Source organism: Miniopterus natalensis, chromosome 10 (assembly GCF_054644295.1).
Source record: "Miniopterus natalensis isolate mMinNat1 chromosome 10, mMinNat1.hap1, whole genome shotgun sequence".
Lineage (NCBI taxonomy): Eukaryota > Metazoa > Chordata > Mammalia > Chiroptera > Miniopteridae > Miniopterus > Miniopterus natalensis.
In genome coordinates, this window is record NC_142090.1 from 3,962,886 (window position 1) to 3,986,898 (window position 24,013).

The following is a 24,013-nucleotide window of genomic DNA, read 5'->3' on the forward strand; positions in this document are numbered from 1 at the left end:
GCTAAGAGCCACGCTCCAAGGCCACTAAGGCCACAGGACCTCGAACATCACGCTGCCCTGGCCGGGGAGGTTCCCGTCCCGCGTGCGGGTGCTGCCCTCTGCTGGCCACCCTGCGTGGGAGGCTTAGCTTACCTCCGGCCTTTGTCTTCTCCCAGGGCCACCATCCCAGCCTCTTCTCCCACAGCCAACACGCTGGTCCCCTCAGCTCCTAAGTAGACCTGCAACCTGCCCACTTGTCCTCACCACTGCTCACCTGAGGCCCTGTCACCAGGCTCTAGAAATCAAACTGGGCCATGTCCCTCCCCAACTTTCAAACCCTTTTGTGGCTTTGGATTGCCCTTTGGATGGACCTATGCTCCTGGGCCGTGGTCAGGCCCTCAGCGGTCTGGTTCTTCTCTATGCACCTCCCCACCCCAAACTTCCTGTGCTGGCCCCTCCCGGGCCTTAAGTGCCAGTTCCTTCTGCTCACTGTCCCCCTGCCCCACACAGAACATGGATCCTCGCCCAAGCCAGGCGCAGAGCGGGCGGATTCGGGCCCTCAGGTATTCGGGAACGAGGCAGGCTATGCTCCAGAAAGGCGGGGGACCTGCATTACTGCGCAGCCCGGGAGCCATTCACTCTGCAGTCACAGGCACAGGCGAGTGGTGGTTCCAAGTTCCACCAGCAAGTCCTCTGCTTCCTCCTCCTGCCAGGCCTGGTGCTGGCAGAGTCTGGGCCAGCTGCACTTTCCTTCAGGTCCCAGGAAAATGCAGTTGTGTCCCAGTCCCAGAGCTGCAGCTCCAAGCAGCTGCCAGTCCCCTTTCCTGCCCCCACCCCGCCCCCACCCCAGGACATGGGAGTCAGGTAGGCAGGGGAGGGGCGACCAGCAAACAGCCTCAGCTAGGACTTTGACACCAAACAGTGATTTCCCACCACTAATGAGTCACTAGAAATGACTGGGTTTTCTGTACAACCCACACACAACACCCCAACTCCAGGAGGGCCACAGGGGTGAGGACGGGGAGTTTGAAAGGGGGGGGCGAGGGGATATCAAGGGGAGACCCGGCCTGAGCTCTGAGCGCCAGGCCAAGCCAAGAGCAAGGAATCCAGGTGAGGCGCCTCACACTCTACCGCAGGTCCAAAAACAACGCCCACTAAGTGGGAGGGGGGCCAATCAAATAAATAGTCAATAAAGACCCGAGACTGGCTTCTTCCCCCAGGGAAGCAACGCGGCAGAGAGGGGACCCCCAGTTAGCCCTGGGACGGAGGGGAAATGTCTGAGACCTCAGCCTCAGCTCTCCTGGGAGGTGAGCCCATGGTACAGGGGTCCCAGGAACCCGCTGGCCTGCTGCCTGCTCAGCCAGTCAGGGTGGCTGGGCCTCCGACCCTCACCATCTCAGCCCCGCCTCAGGAGCCCAGTGCCACCCAAACCGTGCCTGCACCTCTCTTTACCCTCCCTGGCTCAAGTGGCCTAGAGGCTGCTGTGGGGAGCTCTGAAATCTGCCTCACTGAGGCCCACTGGGGCAGAGACCCAACCCCCGGCAGGAGCTGCCTGTTTCCGAGCCTCTGGGGAGGGGGTGCTTATCTAGAGCGGAGTACAAGTATGGGGGGGGAGGGGGAGTGGAACAAGATATTCAGAGGAGGTACAACTTTCTGAGCAGGCCGATTTAAGTGACTTTATAGCTGTACAGTATGCTGAATAGACAAGTTTCAATCTGAACCCAAGTTACTGTGGTGTTCTTGGTGGGAATGTTTTCCCACTGCTTCAATATTTTCAGAAATTTCACATCTAAATGTGTAAGAAAGTTAAAGAATTCCAAGAAAGGCCTTTGCCACCCCCGAAGGAGCCCCTCCCTCCACTTCACAGGTGAGGCGGCCCTGGAGACAGGGGCGCTTCCTGGGGTCATAGCAGGACAGGGACGGAGCTGGTAACTGCTCCCCTGCCTCCCACCTATGTTCTCCTCTCTCCCGGCCACCCCAGGCTTGGAGCTTCCTGGGCTGGTGGCCCTTTTCCGCAGGACACATGGCCTTTCTTGGGCTCTCCATTGGTGAAGGCAGATGCCAGCGTTGTCAGCTTTCGGCCAGGTTTGCTTGGGAAGGGGCTGTGGGAGTTCAGTGAGGGTGGGCCCCACTGGGTGGGGAAGGGGGAGCTCTGGAAACCAGGCAGGCTCGGAGGAGGTTGCACAGCTAGACCAGGACACAGCTGTGGGGGTGGGGGCAGAGAGGTCTTCAGGGACAGTTGAGCCAAGGTCATCCAGAGAGCTGGGGCACCTGAAAAGCACATCACATGAAAGGGTCACCTCCTCGCTGTGGAGACCCCTGTCCACCACCCCCTCCTGCCTCTGCCCCAGTCACTGGGCTCAACAGTTCATCTGTCCAGTTCCTGCCTCGATGCTCAGATTCTGTATCCCAGCCCACGCCCTCTGGGGAAGCACCTGGAGGACCCTGGTTTGTGATCCACCCTGGTCTCCAGCACAGCACCAGGCAGGCAGAGAGCAGGTGCTCAGGCTCAGCACTAATTTTTTTGGGGGGGGAGCACTGATAAATGAACATCTGAATCCAAACCAGTGAACTCTCAAAACCTCCCTGCCTGCTCTCTTCCCCCACCCCCACGGGAGCCCCCCACCCCTGCCGGAGCCCCATACCTGCGCTGAGGCCGAGTGGTCACTCCCACAGGAAGCGCACATACCAGATGGTCTCGTTCTTCAGCTGCGGCCCGAACAGGGGGTTCAGCTGGGCCAGGATGGCGATGAGCCAGCTGCCAGGGACAGCACAGTGAGGGTGAGCTCGGACACAGATGGGACCTCCCAGGTGTGCCTCCTCCGAGGCCTGCGGGCACATGACCAACCCAGCCGCCGGCCACAGGTGCCGGGATCTGTGCTACGGGGTGAGGGGCCCACAGAGCCTTCCGCACTCCAGCTGGCAGGTGGGCTGGGCTGGAGTTTGTGGGTGTGGGTTTAGGTTTGACTTGATGATCTGTAGATTTATTACAATCCCTGAGTTGAGGCTGGACCCTGGGAGGAGGGAAGAGGTAAGACAGCCTCCTGGGGCACATTGGCAGCGACTCCCAGCTCTGCCCCAATACATTCCTGGTGTGGGCGCCCCAGTCTGCACCTGGGAGCAGGACAGGGCTGGTCTGATAGGAGGCATGTCAGAATCACCCCCTTTTAGGAGCAAGGTGAAGAAACTACCCCAAAAGGTGCTGGCCACAACACCCCACTCCCGGGCCTGCTGGGAATGGGGCAGGGCTAGTGAGCTCTCCAGGGACCAGTGGCAGGCTGCACACGTGGGGCAGGGGTGTCAGGCCCCATCATCGTGACTTCATTTGCCCACAGAAGCAGCCCCACAAAGACCCTGGAGATGCACAACTTGGCATTCCCCCGATAATGGTACCCATGGGGCTCCGTCTGATTTTGCAGGAAGGAGCCGGCTCTTCCACCTCTGAATCCCCACAGCAGCCAGTCACCTGCCTGACGCCCAGGACACTGGCAGAAGGGGCTGCCTGCTTACCATCAGCATGACCCGGAGTTTATGTTTCATAAATATAATTTCTAGGCTTGGCATCTGCTTCAGTTGCCCACCTTTCTGCCTGTGTGCGTCTGTTCTGCAGCCCAGGTTCCCTTCCCCTATGGTGATCGGTGTTTGTAATGACCCACATCCCGCCTCTACTCTGTCTCCCCTCGTTCCCAGTCAGCACCCTCCATCCTGGCCTCTGAGCCTTCAAACCCCGGCCCCTCGCAGGCCCTCCCTGGGGGAGAGGAGAACATCTGTCTGGCCCTAAAAGACCAAGAAACAGCATCAAGAAAGGGGCTTAGAGATGCTCTGTCCAGGGAGAATTCTGGAACACTGTAGTCCTCACATATTTAAACTAATATCTGAGAGTGATCATTATTTTTAACAAGTTTTTTTATTTTTTTTAATAGGAGGTAGAAATATTAAACATTATATAAAGTGAAATTAAAATCGCCTGGTAGAAATAAAGCGCTTATGATCTAATTAGGTAAAACAGGTTTTAACTACAAAATGGGCATCAAATCTGAAATCAATCATGCAAATTTTTAAAAATATGGGTAGTAACCTATGTATCTGAAAAATTTGGCAGCCCTGAGAAATACTCCAGTTACTTTCAAAAGAATCTGTTACACATTTTAAAGAATCAGCATTTCCTCACGTTACCTGTTCTATCTTGAATGTTCTAAATTCAACGACACCAAACTTAACTGATAAAAATGGTGTATGAGACGCAGGAAGATGGGAAGCCATACAGGCCTCATGTGGGCTTGAGCGATCATGAGAGGCCTCCCCCACACCAGAACATGGACTTACTCCTCGGTTTGGCAGCCAGGGTGATTTAAACATGGAGCAACAGCCCAGCCAGTGTGGCTCAGCGGTTGAGCATCAACCTATGATCCAGGAGATCAGGGTTCAATTCCCGGTCAGGGCACATGCCCAGGTTGTGGGCTCAATCCCCAGTAGGGGGTGTGCAGGAGGCAGCCGATCAATGACTCTCTCATCATTAAGGTTTCTATCTCTCTCTCCCTCTCCCTTCCTCTCTCTAAAATCAATAAAGACATATTAATTAATTTTAAAAATAAACATGGAGCAACAAAATACAGAAGGATTGGGGATGGATGGAGGGGAGGGGTGGGGTGTCCTTTTCGGAGGGGAGGGGCTACCGTGAATGGCAGTTTTAGAAAGAGATCATCTAGATGTTTACCTAGAAATTGATTGCTTCCCACTGTTCAGGTCCTCAAATCCCTCATAATGCTCTTCTGTGTCCCCAGGGCCCCTTTTCCAAGTTTGGAGACCGCCCGTCTGGGAACTCTAACTGGCTGCACCACAACCACCCAGGAGTGTGCGTTATAAATGCAGATTCCCAAGTGCAGACCTTGAGCGCTGTTATTTAGTGGGTCGCAGGTGGGCATGAAAAGCACTGAGCTGGCCCAATTCACTCATTTCACACAGGAAAGCTGCATCCTGTGGACACGCTACAAAGCTTGTCCAGGTGACACATTCAGAACCAGAACCCTGAGTTCAGGACTTCCGGCCTGTCGCTCTCTTCGCCATTCCAAATGCTTCCTCTCCTGTGTTTTACAGACCCAGCCTCTCAAGAACTGAACCTGTGACTATGGGGACAGAGGGGAGGGCAGGGGGAGGGAGGAGGGAGGAAGGGAGAAGGGCACTCGATGATTTTGAGCTGGGGAGACAGGTACTTACAAGAGATAGCAGCAGACAGCGGTGGCGACCAGCATGGTGATGATCACCCTGCAAAGGAAGAGAATGTCGTCGGGTCAGGGCCATGGATGGAACCAGCACCCTCAGCAGGCCAGGCCAGGGCCGGAGAGAGAGCCCCTGGTGTCAGCCTCTTTCCCGTTGGTCTTCCCCCGAGTCAGCTGAACACAGGACGCTGAGTTCTACTCAGACGGGAAACGAAAACACTTGTCACCTTAAGGGAGGCTGATTTGACTACACCCAAGTCACCTTACTATTCCTGCCCTTCACCCACTATGTCTCCATCTTAAGGCTGTCATCTTGGGAAAAGACATTCCCAGAGCTGCATTTGCAGCAACTCGTGGAAGGGTCTCTGGAATTCCAAATTCATGGGGCAAGGGGAGGGAAAAGAGAAGACCAGAAGATGGCAAGAAGCAAGGAGACCGTGAACCGTCTCCGAGGCAGAGTGAGTGGCTAGAAAGAGCACAGGGACTGGCTGCCTTGTGTCCACTCAGACGAGTGGAGACAGAAGCCTACAGTGCCGCAGACGAGACTTCAGTGAGACAGAAGAAGGAACTTACCCAGGTTTGCGGGAGAGCTGAGACGCTAAGAAGGTTTACGAGGTGAAGCTGTAAGTCCTCTGCCCTGCACATCTTGATGAACAGAGGCAACACCCATGCGTCCAGGAGGCCTCCCGCCAGAGCTAAACCGAATCCAGACCAGGCCCTACGACCTCTGACCCAAAGCACTGGAAGTGTGCGCCTGAGAAATTAGCACTTATCTGTCCTTTCAACGTTACCAGGCAGGGTGGGCCAGTCCTGGGCTGGGCACTGGGGTCTACAGTGGCCAACAAACCCATCTGGGGTGTCAAGGGACTTGCAATCGAGGGGAGACAGCACTTGACAACTGCCAATAACGTGACGCAGGAACTGGTGAATGGGCTGGCAGGCACAGAAATCTGCTCAGGGGCCTCCACGGGCCACGATGCCCGTCACGCACCATTAAGAGCCTTCATATGTGTTATTTCGTGTGATCCTGGCAGTGGCCTTACAAGGCAGCCATCGCCCTGGCCTGGTGGCTGCGTTGGCTGGAGCGCCCTCCCTACACTGCACACGGAGGGGTTGCACGTTCCATTCCCGGTCAGGGCACACCCTTAGGTTTGGGGTTCAATTCCCAGTAGGGGCGCGCGCATGGGAGGCAACCTATCGGGTGTTTCTCTCTCCCCCCTCCTCGCTCTAGAAATCAATGGAAACACATCCTCGGGCGAGGTTTTTCTTTAAAAGGCCGCCATCACCATCATCACCATCATCATCCCCATTTCACCTTTGCAGAAAGGGAGGCTTGCGGGGTGACATTCGCTCAAGGTCACAGCCGGTGCGGCGTAAGCGAACCGCACCAGCCTGAGCGGCCGGAGGGGCGGCCCCGGGGCATCTCCCGAGGCGGCGCAGACCCGGGCAGGAGCGGGCGCCGGGCGGCCTCGGGCACCCCCAGTGCGCGCGCCCCGGGGGGGGGGTCGGCGGGGAGGCCCGGCCCGCGCGCGTCCCTTACCCGCGGTTGGGTCCTTTGGGCACGAACCAGGGCCCGGCGATGCCGATGAGGCCCCAGAACGTGGTGAAGATGATGACCGGGAGGGCGAAGGAGTGCGCCGTCATGGCGGGGCGCGGGGGGCCCAGGCCGGGTGCGGGGCAGCTGGAGATGCTCCGGGCGCGGGTCCGGGCGGGCGGGGGGCGCCGAGCATGCGCAGCAGGACCGGCCGCCGGGGAGCGCGCTCGCTGGCCCGGTCTGCGCAGGCGCGCGCGCTCAGCCCGGGTCGCGGGGAGGGGTCCCGGGGCAGGGCCCAGGGGCTGGGGGCGGGCTGTCCGCGGAGCCGGGTCTAGTTAGCTTCGGGCAGCTTCTCGTCTCCCAGTTACGGCTGGGAGAGAATTTACAGGGCAGAGGCATGTGTGGAAATAAACTCTGCTTTATTCAGAGAGCAAAACGCTGAGAATCAATCGTGGTTTTATTAACCTCGTTTGCACATCTTTGAAGCCACAATCCAAGAGGACATCCCTGCCTCCCCCCCACCCCTTGGCTGACGGATGCTCGGGTGAGGGAGGGAGCTGGCCCATCGGTGGGGGCCGGCTCCAGGGAGATACTTCCCTCCACTGGCCCAGAGCTGCAGGAGCAGCTTTCCCCAGCGCTCTGTGCAAAGGGCTTTGCTTGTCTCACCCTAAAGGAAGGTCCTGGGAACCTCCTAGGTAGAGATTCTCTGATGTGAGTTTCCCATTTGAAGTTGGGGTGTCCCTACTTCTGCCATGGAGTCAGGGTGACATCCCAGAGCTGGGCCAGCTGTCCCTGGAGCCTGGTCATCCTCTGCCCCTCTCCCAGTGCCTTCCCCAGGCCACTGAGGCTATGGGCAGCCCCCCTGGAACATTCCCCAACTTTCCAAGGGGCTGGGTGCTCCTTTAAGTTCCTACCCCCAACAGTCTCTCCCACCCAGGAAAGTCCTCTTGCCACCAGAACATGGGGTGAAATCTTTCATGATGGGATCGTTTCCTGAAGCACCTTAAATGTGAACTCACTGCCTATTTCAGTGCGGAGTCCCCATCTGCTCAGAGGTGAGCAGGTCCTGTGCCTCCTGATGGCCCTGCCTCTCTGGGATGTGGGCATAACCATCTTGTCACTGCCCACTTCCTGTGCTGAGTCCCAACCAAGGGAAGACTCTATGGCACAGAGCCTGTCAGGACCACAAGGGGCAGGGCAGGGTCTCCAAGGCAACCCTCATATTCCTCTTCCTGCAGAGCCTGCGCCAGGACAGCCCGGAGGGCCTCCCAGCTGGTGTTGCAGTACAGGCATCTGTCGGGAGAGTCCATGAGACAGTCCTTCAGGATCTCCACCCGTCCCCACACGACAGAATGGGTGGCCTCTGGGTCACGGCCTCCTCCATACAGAGCGCTCCCATCTTCTCCTTCCTGAGCTCTGTCCCTTGAGCAGGAGGAAAGAGAAGGCACCATCAGACTCAGGGAAAACTCATTACATGAGGATCCCCTTCCCACTGCCAGCTGTGCCCCGAGGCATATTTGGGGGAAAACCGTGGAGCACAGACTGGAGACAGACTAGGGCTGCAGGCTGATCTATGCTCACCCTGGGACACGGGGAATCTCTCCTGGGGGCCATTTGCCCCTCAGTGTCTGAAGGTGATTGGTTCCTACAACCTGGAGGGTGTTACTGGTACCCAGTGGGGATATCATGGGGAAAGGCCAGGGATGCTGCTAAAGATCCCACCACTCACAGGACGGGCCCCCCAGAGAAGATTTGGCCCCAAATGTGAACAGTGCTGAGGCTGACAGAGCTGCCTGGGAAGGAGGATTTTGTCACACAACGTTCAGTAGCGTTTGCTGTTTGCTTCAGATGTAGAAGTTCCCTTGCCCCCAAAAGGGCACAGGGGTAGCATCTTTGTCTCCTCCCCCACAGGGCTGGACATGGACAACAAATGCTGGGGTGAAGGAGACCTGGTCCACTGCTTATGGGCACAGGCTCAGAGGTAAAGAATGACAGTGGCCCTAGCCAGTTTGGCTCAGTGGTTAGAGTGTTGGCCTGTGCACTGAAGGGTCATGGGTTCAATTCCTGGTCAAGGGCACTTACCTGGGTTGCAGGTTCCATCCCCGGCCCTGGTTGTGCACAAGTGGCAGGCCACCAATCGACGTGTCTCTCTGGCATCAATATTTCTCTCTCTCTTTCTCTCCCCCTTCCTCCCTTCCATTCTCTTTAAAACATCAATGAAAAAAATATCCTCGGGTAAGGATTAACAGCAGCAACAGCAAAACATTAAAAAATGAGAGTGGGAGCAATAGGAAGGAGATCAGCTGGAAGTGGACGTCAAGAGGGACAAATCACAGTTCTGTCTCTGTTAAGTAACCACGATGAGCCTGGGGACCGCCGTGACCATCACGTTTGCTTTGGTTCTCCGTGACCACCTGCAAAGAGGGCAACTTCTTGCTTCAGACTTTTTCTGTAAGTTGCTTCAGACTTTTTCTGTAAGTTGCCTCCCATATCATGCAACATCCCCCTGGAGCCTGGTCCCTGGCTTGGCCCCCAGGCCAGCAGGCAGTGCCCTAGGACTGCCCCCCGTCCTGGACCACGCCAACCTTCTCCGCCAGCACCCTCCTTGCGGCCCTCTGACCTGCACTGACCTCCTCCCTCTCCATCCCTCCAAGTGCACAGCCCCGCTCGGAATGTGATGTCGCTGCACCAGCTGGGCCAGTCATCTAGGTATTCCCATAGTCGGAACTACCTGCCAGCCACTGTTCTAAGCACTTCATGTGTATAAACTCACTTCACAGATGAAAACCAAAGCACGGAAGATTTAACTTGCCCAAGTCACGCATTAGTGCCTGGGCGGAAGTTCATGCTCTCAGCACTGTGCCCTGAGCCCTGTGAATACATCTGGCCTCTAGCTGGGTCGGGAGCGTTTGGAGGGCAGGTGTCATGTCCCCAGCAGCCCTAGGTTAGCAAATGGCCAGGCACATTATAGAAGCTCAGTGGTACCTCAGGCCAAGCCCACTGTGATGGCGACTGTATCAGGCGCTCCCAGATCTCTCATGTGGGACTGGGAAGATGAGACTCCCTTCCTCCGTGTTCCCATATCCAGGAACTCCGCCGGTGGACTTACTTTCGTGGGAGAGGGGAGACCCCGGGGCACAGGTGTAGACATGGCTGTAGCGCCGGCCCGAGGAGGTAAGGTACCAGTGCTGGATGGCAGGCTGGGGGTCGTACTCAGGGACCGCCACGCCATTCACTGCTGTCATCATGAGCATGTTGATCACCTCGTTGGACAGCTTGGTCCTCTCCTCAGTCCGGATCCGGTTCATGGCACTGAAACCACGCTCACAGCAGGAGGTGGCAACGGGCACACAGACTGCCACCGCCACCAGCCTGCTGAGCAGGGGGAGGCGGCAGTGCTGAGCCAGGGCGCTCTTACACAGCATGGATAGTGGCAGGTTCTTGGCCATGGCTTTCAGGCCCAGCCACTCCTCCAGGAGGGCTTGTTCGCTGTACCCTGGGGGCAGCGAGAGCTCAAAGTACCTGGCAAGGGCAAGGATATCGTCATTTCCAAAACCAGCCAGTTCGGTGCCACTTGGCCAGGTCATGGTGTCAAACACCTCCATGTGCTGGAGCTGCGGGGGACGGTCGGTGTCAAACCTCTGCCGGAGGTACTCAGTCCCCACCAGGATCACTCTCTCCCTGTCTGCCCGGAAACGCTGCTCTGCCACCTCCATTCTGTCCAAAGAGATGCCATGCAGCCGCCCATCCTTGAAGCCAGCACTGAACTCTTCCTCTTTGGGCCCCGCCTGGTGACGGAGGGTCTCCAGGGCTGTATAGGCGCGTGCCAGCGCAGAGTTCACCTCCGTGATCAGCACCATCTCTTTCTGGCACAGCTCCGACAACGGCCTGTAGACGCTCAGGAAGTCCAGCAGGAAGTGGCAGGACTTGAGGAAATGGAAGTTCTCCATGAGCTTCAGCACGCCTTGGGCCCGGTGCCCAGTCTGGCCCCCAGCCGCCGCCACACTCCGGAGGTGCCCAGCCAGGGCGGGCCAGCTCACAACGAGCGCGTGCAGTGTGCGCCGCCTGCTGGCCACCCACCTGACCGCGCTCCAGTCCCTGAGGCGGCTGATTTCCTGCTCCAGTGCCGCGGCACCTTCCCGCAGCTCGGTCAGCCGTTTGTGTGAGGACTGATAAAACTTGAAGACGGTTCGGATGTGCCGGTCACACTTCTTCACCAGGTCAATGCCCCCACAGGCGTCCACGACAGCCAGGTGCAGCCGGTGGGCCACGCAATGGACAAGCAGCAGCTGGGGGATGATCTCCTGGAATTTCTCCACGAGGCCTCCTCTGCGGCTCAGCAGGGTCGAGCCGTCAGTTCCCAGGCCCACCACCCAACCAGGCTTCCGGAAGGGGATGTCCAGCTCATCCAGGGCAGAGACGACGGTCTCGAAGTACCCATCCACCGTCTCACTGTAGAGCGGGGCCAACGTGATGTAAGACTCCTTCACCTCCATCCCCTTAAAGTAGCGGATGTAAATGCCCACGCAGGCCTGGTCGGAGGCGCTGGTGGAGCCGTCCAACAGCAGGCTCACGCAGGGGGAGTTCCGGACATCCTCAAGGATCCCCTTCTTCAGGGTCTCTGAGATGTACTTGATGAACTGGGTGCACGCGGTGCGGTTCCGGTACTTAGCCAAAATCGCGGTCCCCGTGCTTTGGAGGAGCTGCAGGATCTTCTCAAAGTCGTTCAGCGGCCTCGAGTGGTAGGCGATGGAGTAGGCGGCGTTAAAGAAGTGCTCCATGTTGGCCATCAGGTCACTGGAGATCTCTGGGACCAGGGCAGCCTGAGGGGTGTCCTCCTTGACGTCAACAGTGTTGACGCAGAGCTTGTGTGCTTTGCTGACTTCGTGGTATTTTAAAGTCTCCACTTTGAAAGGCCCCGTGTAACCTCGGACTAAGCGCGACGACTTGTCGTGGAGACTCGGTCGTTCTCTGCAAGCTGAGCAGAAGAGCTTGGTCTCGTCTGAGTCGACGACTAACCATGGGAACTGCCCGAACCACGACCTCTGAATTGAGCGAGGTCTGTAAGTCCTCTTGATCTTCCTGGGCCCATATGCGTCCACGTCACAGATGCCGGACCCGCAGTAGGAGACACAGGTCTCCACAGGAGCCGGAAGCAACGCGGACTCGACAGCCGGGGCCTGCGTGGCTGCCTCTCCTGCAGCCACCATCTTCTTCCCTTGGGAGCAAATCAAACTGTGCTTGGTTTTGCCGCCCAAACCTCTGCAGTCTCCCACCAGCTAAGACACCCAATGCAGTAAGCACCCTGATGCGAAGCGGAGAGGACACGTGAGAGCCGCCTTCTAGACAGCAGTACTGGCCTCCCCATTACTATCTATGGAAGTCAGTCTGGCTCCTTAAGAGTCATCTGCTAATCCCTGTGGGTACTGTAGCCAGCGTCCCCCTCTCTATCCACACAGGGACCCGGGATCATGTGACATCAGCTGCTAACAAGCTTAGTGAACCACCTTGGCCACAGATGCTACTGGATAAACAGGTAGCTTTAATCCCCTCTGGGGCATCACCAAGAAATGAGGTTAAACATCCGTAAGTCCTTATGAGCCTCTGAAAGAAGGGAGGCACAGAAGTATGAACAGTAGCTACTAGCCAACAAGTTACTGCCTGAGATATGCAAAAAACAAACTCTCAGAGACCAGCAGTGCTAAAACCCAGAGGAAGGAAGAAGGGAGGAGAGGCTCACAGGCCTTCGGGCACGTTGTTCCTCAAAACCAGCGTCTCCCACACCTCTCCTCCCATCAGCTTGACCACAGGTCCCTTTAGCACTTCTGCTCATCAGAGCTCCTTATTGTTTCCATACCGTCTGGTTTCCCAGGCTCTTCTACACGCTGAGGTTTAATATCTTACTCATCTCTGTCTACCCAGAGCCTAATACAGGGCCTGGTGTACAACAGGTTCAAGCTAAGTATGGCTGAACTAACATTGTGTGACTTGCCATAGATACCTGGGCCCCTGGATGTGCCTTCGAGAGCTCAGTGGGTCAAGACTCACCTGGAGAAAGATCTTTCCCCCACTCCGTCCCCTTTGGGTCCTTGAGCCAGGGCACAGCTCTACGCTCCAGTTTTGAGATCAAGTCTGGTTTGGCAGCCGCAGGCCCTATTGCAAGGACAAAGGGTCATACTGATGTCACTGCTGTGGACCACCAAGCCAAGTTGCCCGCCTAAAGCTACTCGTGGTTCCTGAAATAGTGAGGGATGCCTTTGGGTCTATCTCTTCATAGTCTATTCAGCCACGGGCACGATGGACACATACTCACCTAGGGTGCCAATTTATTTTTAAAACCCAAGAAGTGGCCAGATTAGGGTGTGTCCATTAGCCAGGATAAATAACTTCCCTAGATCCACAGGCCAGCCATGCCAGCCACGCGTCAGCCAAATGCGTCTAGAAAGGACGGCGTGAAAACAGGAAGAACCATGGGGGATAAAGTAGAAGGAGAGAAGACAGCGTGAAAAAGAAAGCCAGACGAGAAGTGGACGAGTGCCGCCAACTACGGTCCCATGCACGTGCCCCTCAGCAACACCCACAGCCGGCCTTGGTGCAGGTAGCTGACTGCGCGGGTTATTTTACGGGGCACTGGAAAGGCCCCTTAAAAATGTCCACCCCCTGCCATGAAACTTGAAATCTGACTAGAAGAGGTTCATGTCTTTGGGTTAAGCACTGGCTTTTATTTAAAATACGAATATTCCTCAGGGAAGGGCAAAGAAATCATTTCTTAATTTAAAACAAAATCTACTAGCATCCACTTCCGTGGGTCTGTATGTGTCTGTGTGAATGTGTGTATAAGCTTTCTTTGGAAGGACATACAGGGAGATGGTGACTGTGGGGGCTACTGGGGAGGGACCAAAGGGCGGAGTCGAAGGGAGAATGCTTTCACTGTTCACCTTTTGGATAACTTGAATACGTGTATATTTACTATATGTGCGTGTATGTATCCATATTCTTATTACTAATAAAAATATAAAGTATTAAAGGATAGTGAATTGAACAGATACCCTTTTTTGTTGTTGTTGATTTCAGAGAGAGGAAGGGAAAGGGAGAGAAACATCAATGATGAGCGAGTCATTGATTGGCTGCCTTCTGCACACCCCCTACCGGTGATTGAGCCCGCAACCCGGGCATGTGCCCTGACTGGGAATCGAACCGTGACCTCCTGGCGCATAGGCTGACACTCAACTGCTGAGCCACACCAGCTGGACAACACATATCCTTCTTAAAACAAGAGAAACACTGGACTAGAAATGTGAATACATTTTTCGAAGAAGGAAAGATAAAAAGAGCAAGAAGAACTAATAGAGCTGAACACCAAATGCAGGCAGAGGGGGTGAAGAAGGGCCTGAACTTGGCCACAGAATCCCTGGTAGATTCAGGCTCCAGAGGTTCCAGGTACAATATAAGGGGGTAGGAAAGGAACGGGAGAATACGGGGCCAGCTCAAAGTCTGTACAGACCAGCATCTCCCTAGGGCCTCTCACCTGTTCCAGGAAACCAGAACACACCACCACCCTCACCCGAGGAGGAGAACAGAGATCGAGTCTACAGAAAACTTAACCAGAAAGGCCCGGACTCTGGGACAATGGGGAGAGTGCAAGAGAGATGAAGAGGGGATGCAATACAGACGAGAGATGAAGACAGTCTAGGTTCCAGAAGGTGCGTTACTCGGCTCCAAGACCACTGACTCAGCTTATACCCTCCCAGAAGAGGACTGGAAGAGTTTTCTTTGGAGAAACTGAATTGCCCCTTCCCACCTCCTCCTCCCCACAAACCTATGCAGAATGACTTTTGGGGGCTCTTCAGGGAGACATCCAGGTTCACAGCTGGTCACCCTACAGTGAAATCTACCCCTTAATGAGCCCCACAGAGCTTTTCGCCCAGTTTTTTTAAGGTTATACTCTTAAATATGTATGAATCTAATGATATTTATTTGAGGCAAGCCTCTAACATAAAACAAGTGGGAAAAGGGATGGAAGGTAATATAAGGAGCAAAGCAGAACTTCAAAATAACAAAGTAGAATTAATAATCCCAGGGAGAAAATTCATGATAGTCACCCATGAAAGAGCAGTAAAGGCTCTTAGATTTAAAATGTGATAGAAGAAATTTTTAAAAAATCAAATAGAATTGTTAGACAATAAAACTGAGGCAATCTCTAAGATGGTAGAACAAAAAAAAGATAGAAGCAGAAAACAGGAGAAAAATATAAAAATAAAACAAAACTAGAGGCTTAACTTAGGAAGTCTAGTATCTAACAATTAGGACTTTTTGGAAGAAAGGAGAGAGAAAATAGGTAGGAAGAAATAATACAAAAATATTTTCCCAAAATTGGAAAAGGTGAGCTTCCATACTTCAGAACCCTGGAATAGATTTTAAAACCTTTCAGAGTGAAAAAACAGGCTATGCTCAAAGATGTAGGAATAAAAAGGCATTTATACTTCTCAATAGCATCTGTAAGATCTAAGAGCAATGCTTTCAAAATGCTGAGAAAATTTATTTCCAATCTGGAATTCTATATCCACCCAAATTATCAACTGTGAGGGCATTTTCAGATATGCAGAGTCTTAAAAACATTTCTTCCCATGCACTCTTTCTTAGAAAGTTACTGGAAGATGTGCTTCAACAAAACAAAGACCTAGACCAGAAAGAAGAGAGAGATCCAGGAAACAGGGGAAACACAAAGGACAGTGTGAGGCCACAGCTGTGCAGCAGGCCTCAAGGATCACTAGTTTAGATGGAATAGAGGCAAATGGAAGACCCGTGACAGAAGTCTCCGGACCAAGAGTGAAGCCAATGGGTCACCGGAGTTTGATCATGTGGAACAGACTCTTCAGAGGAATTGTGGGATTTCACTGGAGAGGTTCAGAAGAACTGGTGATAGGACAGAACACTAGCAAAGAAAAAATAAGAAAAAAATCAATTCCAGGGAAAATCCTACGACAAAGGAAACATCATAATATGCCACCTTGATCAGAAGTAAATCGTATATAATCATAAAAACAGTTTACACTGAATTAACCAAAAAGTGTGATGTACCTGTTCTGAGAGGATGGAGGGAAGAGAAGTGGGGGCTGGGGTGTGGTAAGAGGGCCATATCTTCATCTTCCACAGTGGGAATCGATAGATAAGATCTAAAATCAATAAATCAGGAATAGCAATAAACATATGCAACAGGATATTAAAGTGTGGTTCTGTCTGCCTGTTTTGGGTGAAGGTCCCCTCAAAAATAATAAAATGCTTAGACCACAGAGCTTGAGCTAAAGTACAAGCTGAACAATCTGCGTCAGTCCCGTGCTGTGTACTAGTTACCCACTACTCTCGCCAGAAGTTCCCACAGGGGTCCAATGGGCAACGTGCATCACTACTGCTCATTCCTTTGAAGGGAAAACCAACTTCTTGTATGTGGGTATTTCTAAAAAATGACTCTCCCCCTCATTCCCGCTGTAGGTGGTAGTGATGCTCTCCGAAGGTACGCTCTGCACAGGTGCCTTGGGCCTCGGACATGACTACAAAGCCTCTATCATGACGAAATAAGCCATTACTTACATCCCGTTATTTACGTTACAAACAATTATTTCTGAATGTTTGGGGAGCCATTTAAAAATTCCGAACAGCCCGGCCAGCCGTAGCTCAGCGGTTGCGCATCGACCTAGGATCCAGGAGATCGCGGTTCGATTCCCAATCAGGGCACAGGCCCGGGTTGTGGGCTCGATCCCCAGTCAGGGGCGTGCAGGAGGCAGCCGATCAGTGACTCTCATCATTGATGTTTCTGTCTCTCTCTCTCCCCCTCTCCCTTCCTCTCTCTGAAATCAATGAAGACATATTAAAAAAATTTCAAACAATGATAAAAACAAGTATATGGGTCAAGAACGCTTAGAAAGGATCAGTATCTTAGCTGCACACGAAAGGATAGTGTACACCAGGGGATATGACACTGGTTAAGTCACAAATTGCCTGACCTCTTATTCTGTAGAAGGCATGACACAGGTCGCTGCTGGAATTCCTAAGTTATGCACAGCAGCCTGTTCTGTTATTATATGTGCTAATAAAAAAAGAAATAAGTAAATCCTTATATCATGAGAAGTTGTCTTTCTATTTTGATGCATGAGACCCTCGGGAGTTTGACAGAAAAGGGAGGCAAAGAGAACAAGGATCTGGTGGAGATAACACTCTTCTGGAAGGTAAGAAACACTGAGACCCTCCGCATTCTCCAGGGCCCAGTCTCGTGACACCTGCCCAAGACCAGCTACCCTGGCTGGCCCCTGGAGAGATGAGGCTTCCTGGGCACAGGCAGAGTGGAGGGCACAATCCACTTGGAGGCCCTTTCTCGCCTCCACGCCTTTGCTCACTCTGTTCCCTGCCTGTGTCATGTCTAGATGCCCTTCATCCTCGCTGTCCAGCTGGTTTTCAACTCAGTTAAAACAGGTCATACTCGGTGAAGACTTTGAGGATCTCTCCCTCTGACACCCAGCAAAATTAAGTCACTCTCCTTCAGCAGCCCTGGGGCGCGTTTCCTGAACCTCTTTTGTGGAGCCTGTGTTATTTTATAGCTTCTTATTAAAGTATCTGTCTCGCACAAACCTGCTGGCCCCTTGAAAGTAGGAACCTTGTTCAGACATTGGGAAGCAGAATGAGTTCAGGTTTACCCGGCACACAGTAGGTACTCAATAAATGTCAGGTGGAGGATGGTGACAGATGGGGGAAGAGGGGATAAAGTACAGTCGCCCGAAGTAGGGCAAGTTCCGAGGTGCAGAAGACAGACTCGCTCTCTGCCTGTGTATGGGGAGAGGGCGGACATGGGAAGGTGACCACGGCCGCAGCTACCTTTGTGGGTCAAGACAAATGACAGCGGTGAACAAAGGTCTACATGAGTCTTTACCCAGGGAGGCCAACAGCTCGTAATTCATCCGCATCACGTCTCTGTACAGCTCCTTCTGCCGCTTGTCTAGCACGCCCCACTCCTCCCGGGTGAAATACACCGCCACCTCCTCAAAGTCCACCGGGGGCTCCTCCAGCGGGCCCTCTTCAGGACCCTGCAACAGAGAGCAGCCGTCACTCGGTGCGCCTCCTCCATCGGGCAACAGCGTCACACTCTCAGGCGCCTCTCAAGCCCTGCGTCTCCTGGGAAGCTCTCCAAGAGGCCAGATGTCCTCCGAGGAGCTAATTTATCCATCGAGTCAAAGAAGCAAACTCGCGAGCCCCGGAATTAGTGGGTAAAAATCAAATGAGCCTCAGTGGGATCCTAGGGTTTCCTGGGAGGAAATGTGAACGAGGAGTCTTGGCAGAGCCTCACGGCTGCACTGTGTCCACCAGTCCTGAGAGGTGCCATCTACTCACCTGTGACCATAAAAGAGACCTCTGCCTCTAGGAGCACCTGCTGAGATTTCCCACCGGGATGAGAAGGAAGTAGGAAAAAACTAGAGGTGCTACATTCAGCAACCCGATTTACACATGCCTTACTGCTACAGGAATCCAGATTATAAAAGGCTGGGCCCATTATTAGCTTCTAATACTACAAACCAGAAGGAACATGAACACGAAGAAAAATAAGCCTTGTCACTTTTCTGGATTCTGGAAAAACTTGAGCTTACTAATTTTAGCTGGGTTCTTCCAATTTTAGGTATGAGAAATATCTGAGCTATTCTCCCTGGGATACTAGAGGGGGTACTCAAAAAGATGTGCAGCAAAATCCTACTTACATGGAATAGTGAAAAAAGGGGAAGATTCTAGTTACTCCAAGATTCCAGTTAACGCCGTTTCCTCACAGGCCAACTTTCCAAAGAATTAGAAAATTACAAAAGAAACCTAAGATGAGAATTAGAGTTTTCTAGGACCCACAAGAGCTGCCAGGAGTGGAAGGAAAGCTCTGGGCTGGTGATCAAGGCCTGGGGGGAGGTCAACGCCACGAGAGCCCTTGAACTCTGGACATGTCACTCCCAACACGGTGAGTTCAATCGGGCTGCTCTGCCACCCTCAGAGCAGCGTGAAATCACTACATGCAACACCCAGGCAGGTGTTGCTCAGTGGTTAGAGCGTTGGCCTGTGATCCGAAGGGTTGTGGGTTCAATTCCTGGTCAAGGACAAGTACCTGGGTTGCAGGTTTGATTCCTGCCCTGGTTGGAGCACGTGCAGGAGACAACCCATCGATGTCTCTCTCACATTGATGTTTCTCTCTTTCTGTCTCTCTCTCTCCCTCCCTCCCTTTCTCTCTAAAAAATCAATGGAAAAATATCCTCGGGTGAAGATTAACAAAAAACCCAAAAAAACCCTAATCACTACATGAAAGAACGTGTGTGGAGAAACTTGGCAATGTTTAAAAGTGCTCCATGATTCCAAAGTTCAAGTTGAAAAGATTTTAGCTTGATTATTTAAGCTCTCGGCAGTTGTTTCGCGGCTGTGGGTCACTGACTGAGCTCTGTAGTTGTTCTGGATTCTGGATAAACATCACTGTTCTGGATGTAGGCGCCTCCCTTCTCTCAGGAGTTAGAAGGCCCTGTCCCACTAATGATGTTTTGTTACCTACAAACAGGAGATGATAATGGGACTGTTGTCTTAAGTAAGTGAAACAATACATGTGAAGCCCTTAAAACAAGGCCCAAGACATGACCAGCAAGTTAGCTCATGGTAACATCAGCAGCAGGTAAGCTAATGTAATTTTTCCCTCCTCATCATGAAACAGTATTGTTCTAGGTGTGGATCCTCCCCTGGACATAAAACGACCATCCTGAATATATTACCTGGCTGCAGGGCTCAGCGGGGTCATCACACACAGTGTTAGCGTCTGAGGAGCTGTGGACGTCACCTGCGGTTTCTTTAGAGCTCAGACGGGAAATGCAGTCCGGATACAAGGCAGGAAGCACTCCACTCCCCCCAGGGCCCTCCGGTTCAGCTCGTGGGCTGGGCAGAAGCTGGGCCACGTCACCGCAGGCTCCCAGAGCACCTGGGGGGTGCAGGATGGGATACTCTGCAGGGAAGAGGTGCTCCCGGCTGGCACCCCGGATGCCCCGGAAATGGGCTGCCCAGATGGGGTCCCGCGCTGCCAAGGCGTCGACGCAGAGCAGGTGAGCTTTGCTCTTGGCGTGGTATTTGAGCGTCTCCACCTTGAATGGTCCTGTGTAACCTTCGATCAGCCTGGACCGCCTGTCCCTGATGGATGGGTACTCCCGGCAAGCGGAGCAAAAGAGAGCCGTGTGCTCTGCATTCATGACCAGCCACGGGAACTGCGCGAACCAGGACTTCTGGATGGACCGGGGTTTCAAGGGCTTTTGGCTTTTTCCTGCACAGTCTTCCTTGACGGAGCCACTCTCTGCACCGAAGAGGGAGACACAGGCTTCCTTCTGTGGCGGCAGGGACAGCCTGGCTTCTCTGGCTCGCCCATGCACATCCATTGTGCCTTTGTAGCCCATCCTGTTTTGTCCTTTAGAGGAAAGACACAAATGGAATTGCCCTGAAGTCCTACAGTTAGAGTCACTGCCACTCATGGGGTCTCTCAGATGTCGACCACCAAAGCTTGGGTGCGTCAACCACGCACCCAAATGGCCCAGCCTTACCCACCTCTCCTCCTTCAGTCCCCCAGCTACCCAGGCCCACCTACGGCACCCAGGAGGAAGTCAAGTGGGCTTTAAGCAAACTTTTTTTTTTTTTTTTTAATTTGAAGAACAGACACACCTGGCCAAAGGAAGAAAGGACAAGCACCGCAGACGGCCATCAAATTGAAATGAGAAAACGGTCCCTACGCAGACATGCACACATGCTGAAATACAATCGCCACTGTCCATGGTACAGACAGGACATTCAGAAAACAGAAAAGATGAAAAACACCTACATGGACACAAAGTTTTGAGTTGTTCCGTCTCATTCAACCCCTGCGACAACCCTACGAAGAGGGAAATCAAGGCGTAAAAACGCTCAAGGGCTTGGTCAAAGGCACAGCAGTATCACATGGGAGAGCTGGGGCCGAGACCAGAGTGCCACACTCCAAGGTCTGACGTTCTTTCTACCTCGTGTCCTGTGGGCAACAGAATCCACCCTGCAGCCCAACAGGCCATAGGCGGGGCTTCCCACATGGCAAGCTGGGATATCCGGAGGCATCACGCCAAGGTCTAGCCTTGACATACGCCATTTTCCCCACTCCTCTTGACCAGTTTAAAGGGAGAAGAGAAAGCTTCGTGAGCAATCGTGAGCAGGTAAGTTAGAGACGGGTCTGAGCAGATATAAACAGTATAACGATGCCTGGAAAAAAAGGGTAGGAATCCAGAAAATTCTTGAGTATGTCATAATCATACACAGGTGGGTATGCTGCTCCAGACTCACTCAGGTGGGCGGAAGTGAACAGGAGCCCATACCCAGGGGTGCCACCAGCTGGTCAGAACCACAGGTCTCCTGTCGCCGACTCAGCAGCACCCATTCCTCCTGAAGTGAGTACGTCGTGATGTCCTCAAATGTCACAGGAGCCTGAAAGGAAAAATGACACCAGCTAAGGACCAACTTCTTCCTCAGATCAGTCTTCCACACCTGTGTTCAAGACTACCTGAGGGCACCCCTACTCTGGGAGCGTATCAGGTTGCGGGAGGGGGCACTGTCGATCAGCATACAAGACTGCGCCCATTGTCTCACCACCTGCGTGCAAGTCACAGTGGCAGGAAGGGCCATGCACTGAAACTAAAGAGCCATGAAGAAGGCTGAACCGGGACTTCCATAATCCTTTCCCTGCATGCTCGCCACGGGCTTCCCACAGGAACCACAGCTTCTCAGCCTCAGCAACAACTCAGGGTGCAGTGAGGCTAAAATTAGAAGAATTTGGGGGAATTCTGTTCACCAACAAACACCCCTCCCGCATCCCCTGAAAGAGGCAGGAAGGTGACATAAGCTAACAAGCCCCTCCCTTCCACAGGCTCAGAGCTTCCAAGTAGGGTTGTTCTTCCACTGTGGAGTGTTAGGCACCAGCTGGACTTTTAGACTCGAAGCCAGGCTCGAACAGGGCAGATAGAGACCAAAACAGGTTGTGGTCGACGGGGGGCCGGGGGGCAGGAGAGGAGCCAGGGAAATGGAGGTGAGACATGGAGAAAAAGACTTTACAGAAACAAAACTATCATTAAAAGAGATAAAACATCACAGCCATCAAACAAACAGCTATAAAAGAAATAATCAGAAAAGGAAATAGTCAGGAAACCTTGCTCTGCAATCCTTTTAAATTTTATACTATGAACATTCATCACTTAGTCAAAGAAATAAAAAATAAGTTCCCCAAAGAAAAAGAACATTTTGGGAAATAGCATCCTTGGTGTAAGTCCTCCCAAAGTGGCCTCTCTGAAGGGGACACATTCATTTCCATTTATAACAAGTTCTAATAGGCTTGCTTAAAATTGCTTTGTAATTCTATACTCAAATTTCAAGCACATGAAATATCTATTTTAACTTCGAAAGTAGAAGCTTCTTGAGAAAAACAATACACATAATCTTGTTGGTCACTATTGAATTTTATTCTTAAAAATAATACTCAGTGGTGTGATTCAGGGTTTGGCCTTCGAACCAAAGGGCTGAGGGTTTGACTCCCAGTCGAGGGCATGTGCCTCGGGTTTGATCGGGGAGCGTGCAGGAGGCAACCAATGGATGTGTCTCTCTTCTCAATGTTTCTCTCTCTCCCTCCCTCCCCAAGCCCTTCCACTCTCTCTAGAAATCAATGGGAAAAAATAATTTGAGTATTTTTCTTTTAAGTTAATACATGTTCACGGCAAAAAAATTTAAAAATAAGCAGAAAAAGTGTTTAAGATCACCCATAATTCCCTTACTAAAAAGGAATTACTATTAATATTTGGTATGTCACCTTCCAGACTTTTGTCTATGACTATGTATGATTGAACAGTTTTAAAAACAAAAACGGAATTGTACGGCCAAACACGTGTGTTTTAAATAACTACTTGCTCTCAGAGTGTCTTCCAAAAGCAAAATGTGGTTATAGTTCCAAAAACCTTCTAGAGGACAGGTTGCACTACAAGAAGACAGACACAGATATGGTCTCGGGACGACGACCAGAGTTTGTGTTTGATTTTGGAGCCTTTATTAGCTGGCCAGCGGCTACAGTTGCGGCGTCTCACCCACGTAAGAGCCAAATTGCAGCCCCGACCTTCAGTTCTTCTCTCACTTCATGCTCAGGAACCACAAAAGCACTGCGGTAAAGGGGTTTCCAATAATTTGCCAGGCTGTCAGCTTTTGGTACAGGAAACAAGGGGGGACCTTTAGCAACACAAAAGGAACGATTTAAACACAATGTCTTACAATGAGTGATGGGGTTATGCTTGGCCGGAGTGCGACTGGTTTGTTCTTTCTATGGGAACTAGGGGGGAGGGGACGACACAGGGTGATTATTGGGCTAGCTTGTCAGGCCCTGTCCTGTACAATAGGGATCTTGTTCTACCTTTACTGTTAGTTCCTTAGGTAGACTCTTCTGGCCATAGTAGCCAGAACCCGACCCAGGCAGGTCCAAGCTGTCAGTCGCCCTGCCTCTCGGGGATCCCTACCCCTTGGCTCCTACCGGGGTCTCATCCAGCCTCCAAGCCTTAAATCAAGCCGGGCCAGCGCTTTCCCATCACCACACGGAGCTGGTCGCGCACCCCCACATGCACGGAGCGGCCGCTGGGCTCGGGGCGGGGGTTCGGCCGAAGGAGACGGAGGGGAACCCGGGAGCGCGCGAGGCTCGGCGCCGGTGCGCCCGCCGGTCCCAGCGCCACCCGCCCAGCGCGCAGGAGGCGGCGGCGGGCGAGCAGGCGAGTGCTGCCCTGCAAGGCTGGCTCAGCCGCCGGGACTCCGCCCCACCGCGCCCGCCCGGCCCGCGCCCGGATCGGGGACCTAGGGGAGGGGGGTGGGCGCCCCCGGGGCGCTTCCAGGCCTACCTTCCCCGACTCCCGGGGCTCCATGGCCCCGCTTTCGGTGGCCTGCGCTGACCCGGCCACTGCCTCCAGGCCGCCCCTCCCCCCGCTGCCGCGGCCGCCGCGGGGCCCGGGGCCCGGGGCCGGGGCTCGGGGGCGGGGGGTACCCCGCGGGGAGGGAGCGCGCCCCTGCCACGCCTCGGGGGCTGCAGCGCGCCCGGATCCCGCGGAGGCGCGCAGCTGGGACTCGCGTCGTGCGGAGCGAACCACTTTACGGCAGCCGCTGAGAGCCCGGAGCGGGGCCTCACGGGAAGCCCGTCGGGCCTCCCGAGCTGCCATTGGCTCCCGGAATGCGGGGTCCTGATTGG

The 24,013-nt window shown here is 53.4% G+C and overlaps 2 protein-coding genes across 2 annotated transcripts; both read right to left on the reverse strand.

The window, feature by feature from the left end:
- Nucleotides 1-1,629: 1,629 nt before the first annotated feature.
- ATP6V0E2 (ATPase H+ transporting V0 subunit e2) lies at nucleotides 1,630-6,899 on the reverse strand. The gene is made up of 4 exons (XM_087821362.1): nucleotides 6,739-6,899; nucleotides 5,197-5,244; nucleotides 2,625-2,737; nucleotides 1,630-2,250 (listed from the first exon to the last, which is right to left on the reverse strand). Exons 1-3 carry the CDS (start codon nucleotides 6,840-6,842, stop codon nucleotides 2,644-2,646), a joined length of 246 nt encoding a protein of 81 aa, XP_087677488.1. The 5' UTR covers nucleotides 6,843-6,899; the 3' UTR covers nucleotides 1,630-2,250; nucleotides 2,625-2,643.
- Nucleotides 6,900-7,116: 217 nt separating this feature from the next.
- Nucleotides 7,117-23,693, reverse strand: ZNF862 (zinc finger protein 862). The gene is given in 8 exon segments (XM_087821319.1): nucleotides 7,117-8,068; nucleotides 8,071-8,154; nucleotides 9,842-11,950; nucleotides 12,781-12,885; nucleotides 17,657-17,810; nucleotides 19,515-20,194; nucleotides 21,123-21,291; nucleotides 23,670-23,693. Coding segments are annotated over 8 exon segments (3,501 nt in total). The 3' UTR covers nucleotides 7,117-7,892.
- Nucleotides 23,694-24,013: the final 320 nt, after the last annotated feature.

What these genes read in the sequence shown, in the direction of transcription:
- ATP6V0E2 (XM_087821362.1), bottom strand. Translation starts at nt 6,842, where the DNA reads ATGACGGCGCACTCCTTCGCCCTCCCGGTCATCATCTTCACCACGTTC. An exon ending in CCCAAAGGACCCAACCGCGG is followed by an intron (nt 5,245 to 6,738) that starts GTAAGGGACGCG and finishes CTTCCTTTGCAG; the next exon opens with GGTGATCATCACCATGCTGG. An exon ending in GCTGTCTGCTGCTATCTCTT is followed by an intron (nt 2,738 to 5,196) that starts GTAAGTACCTGT and finishes TGTCCCTGGCAG; the next exon opens with CTGGCTCATCGCCATCCTGG.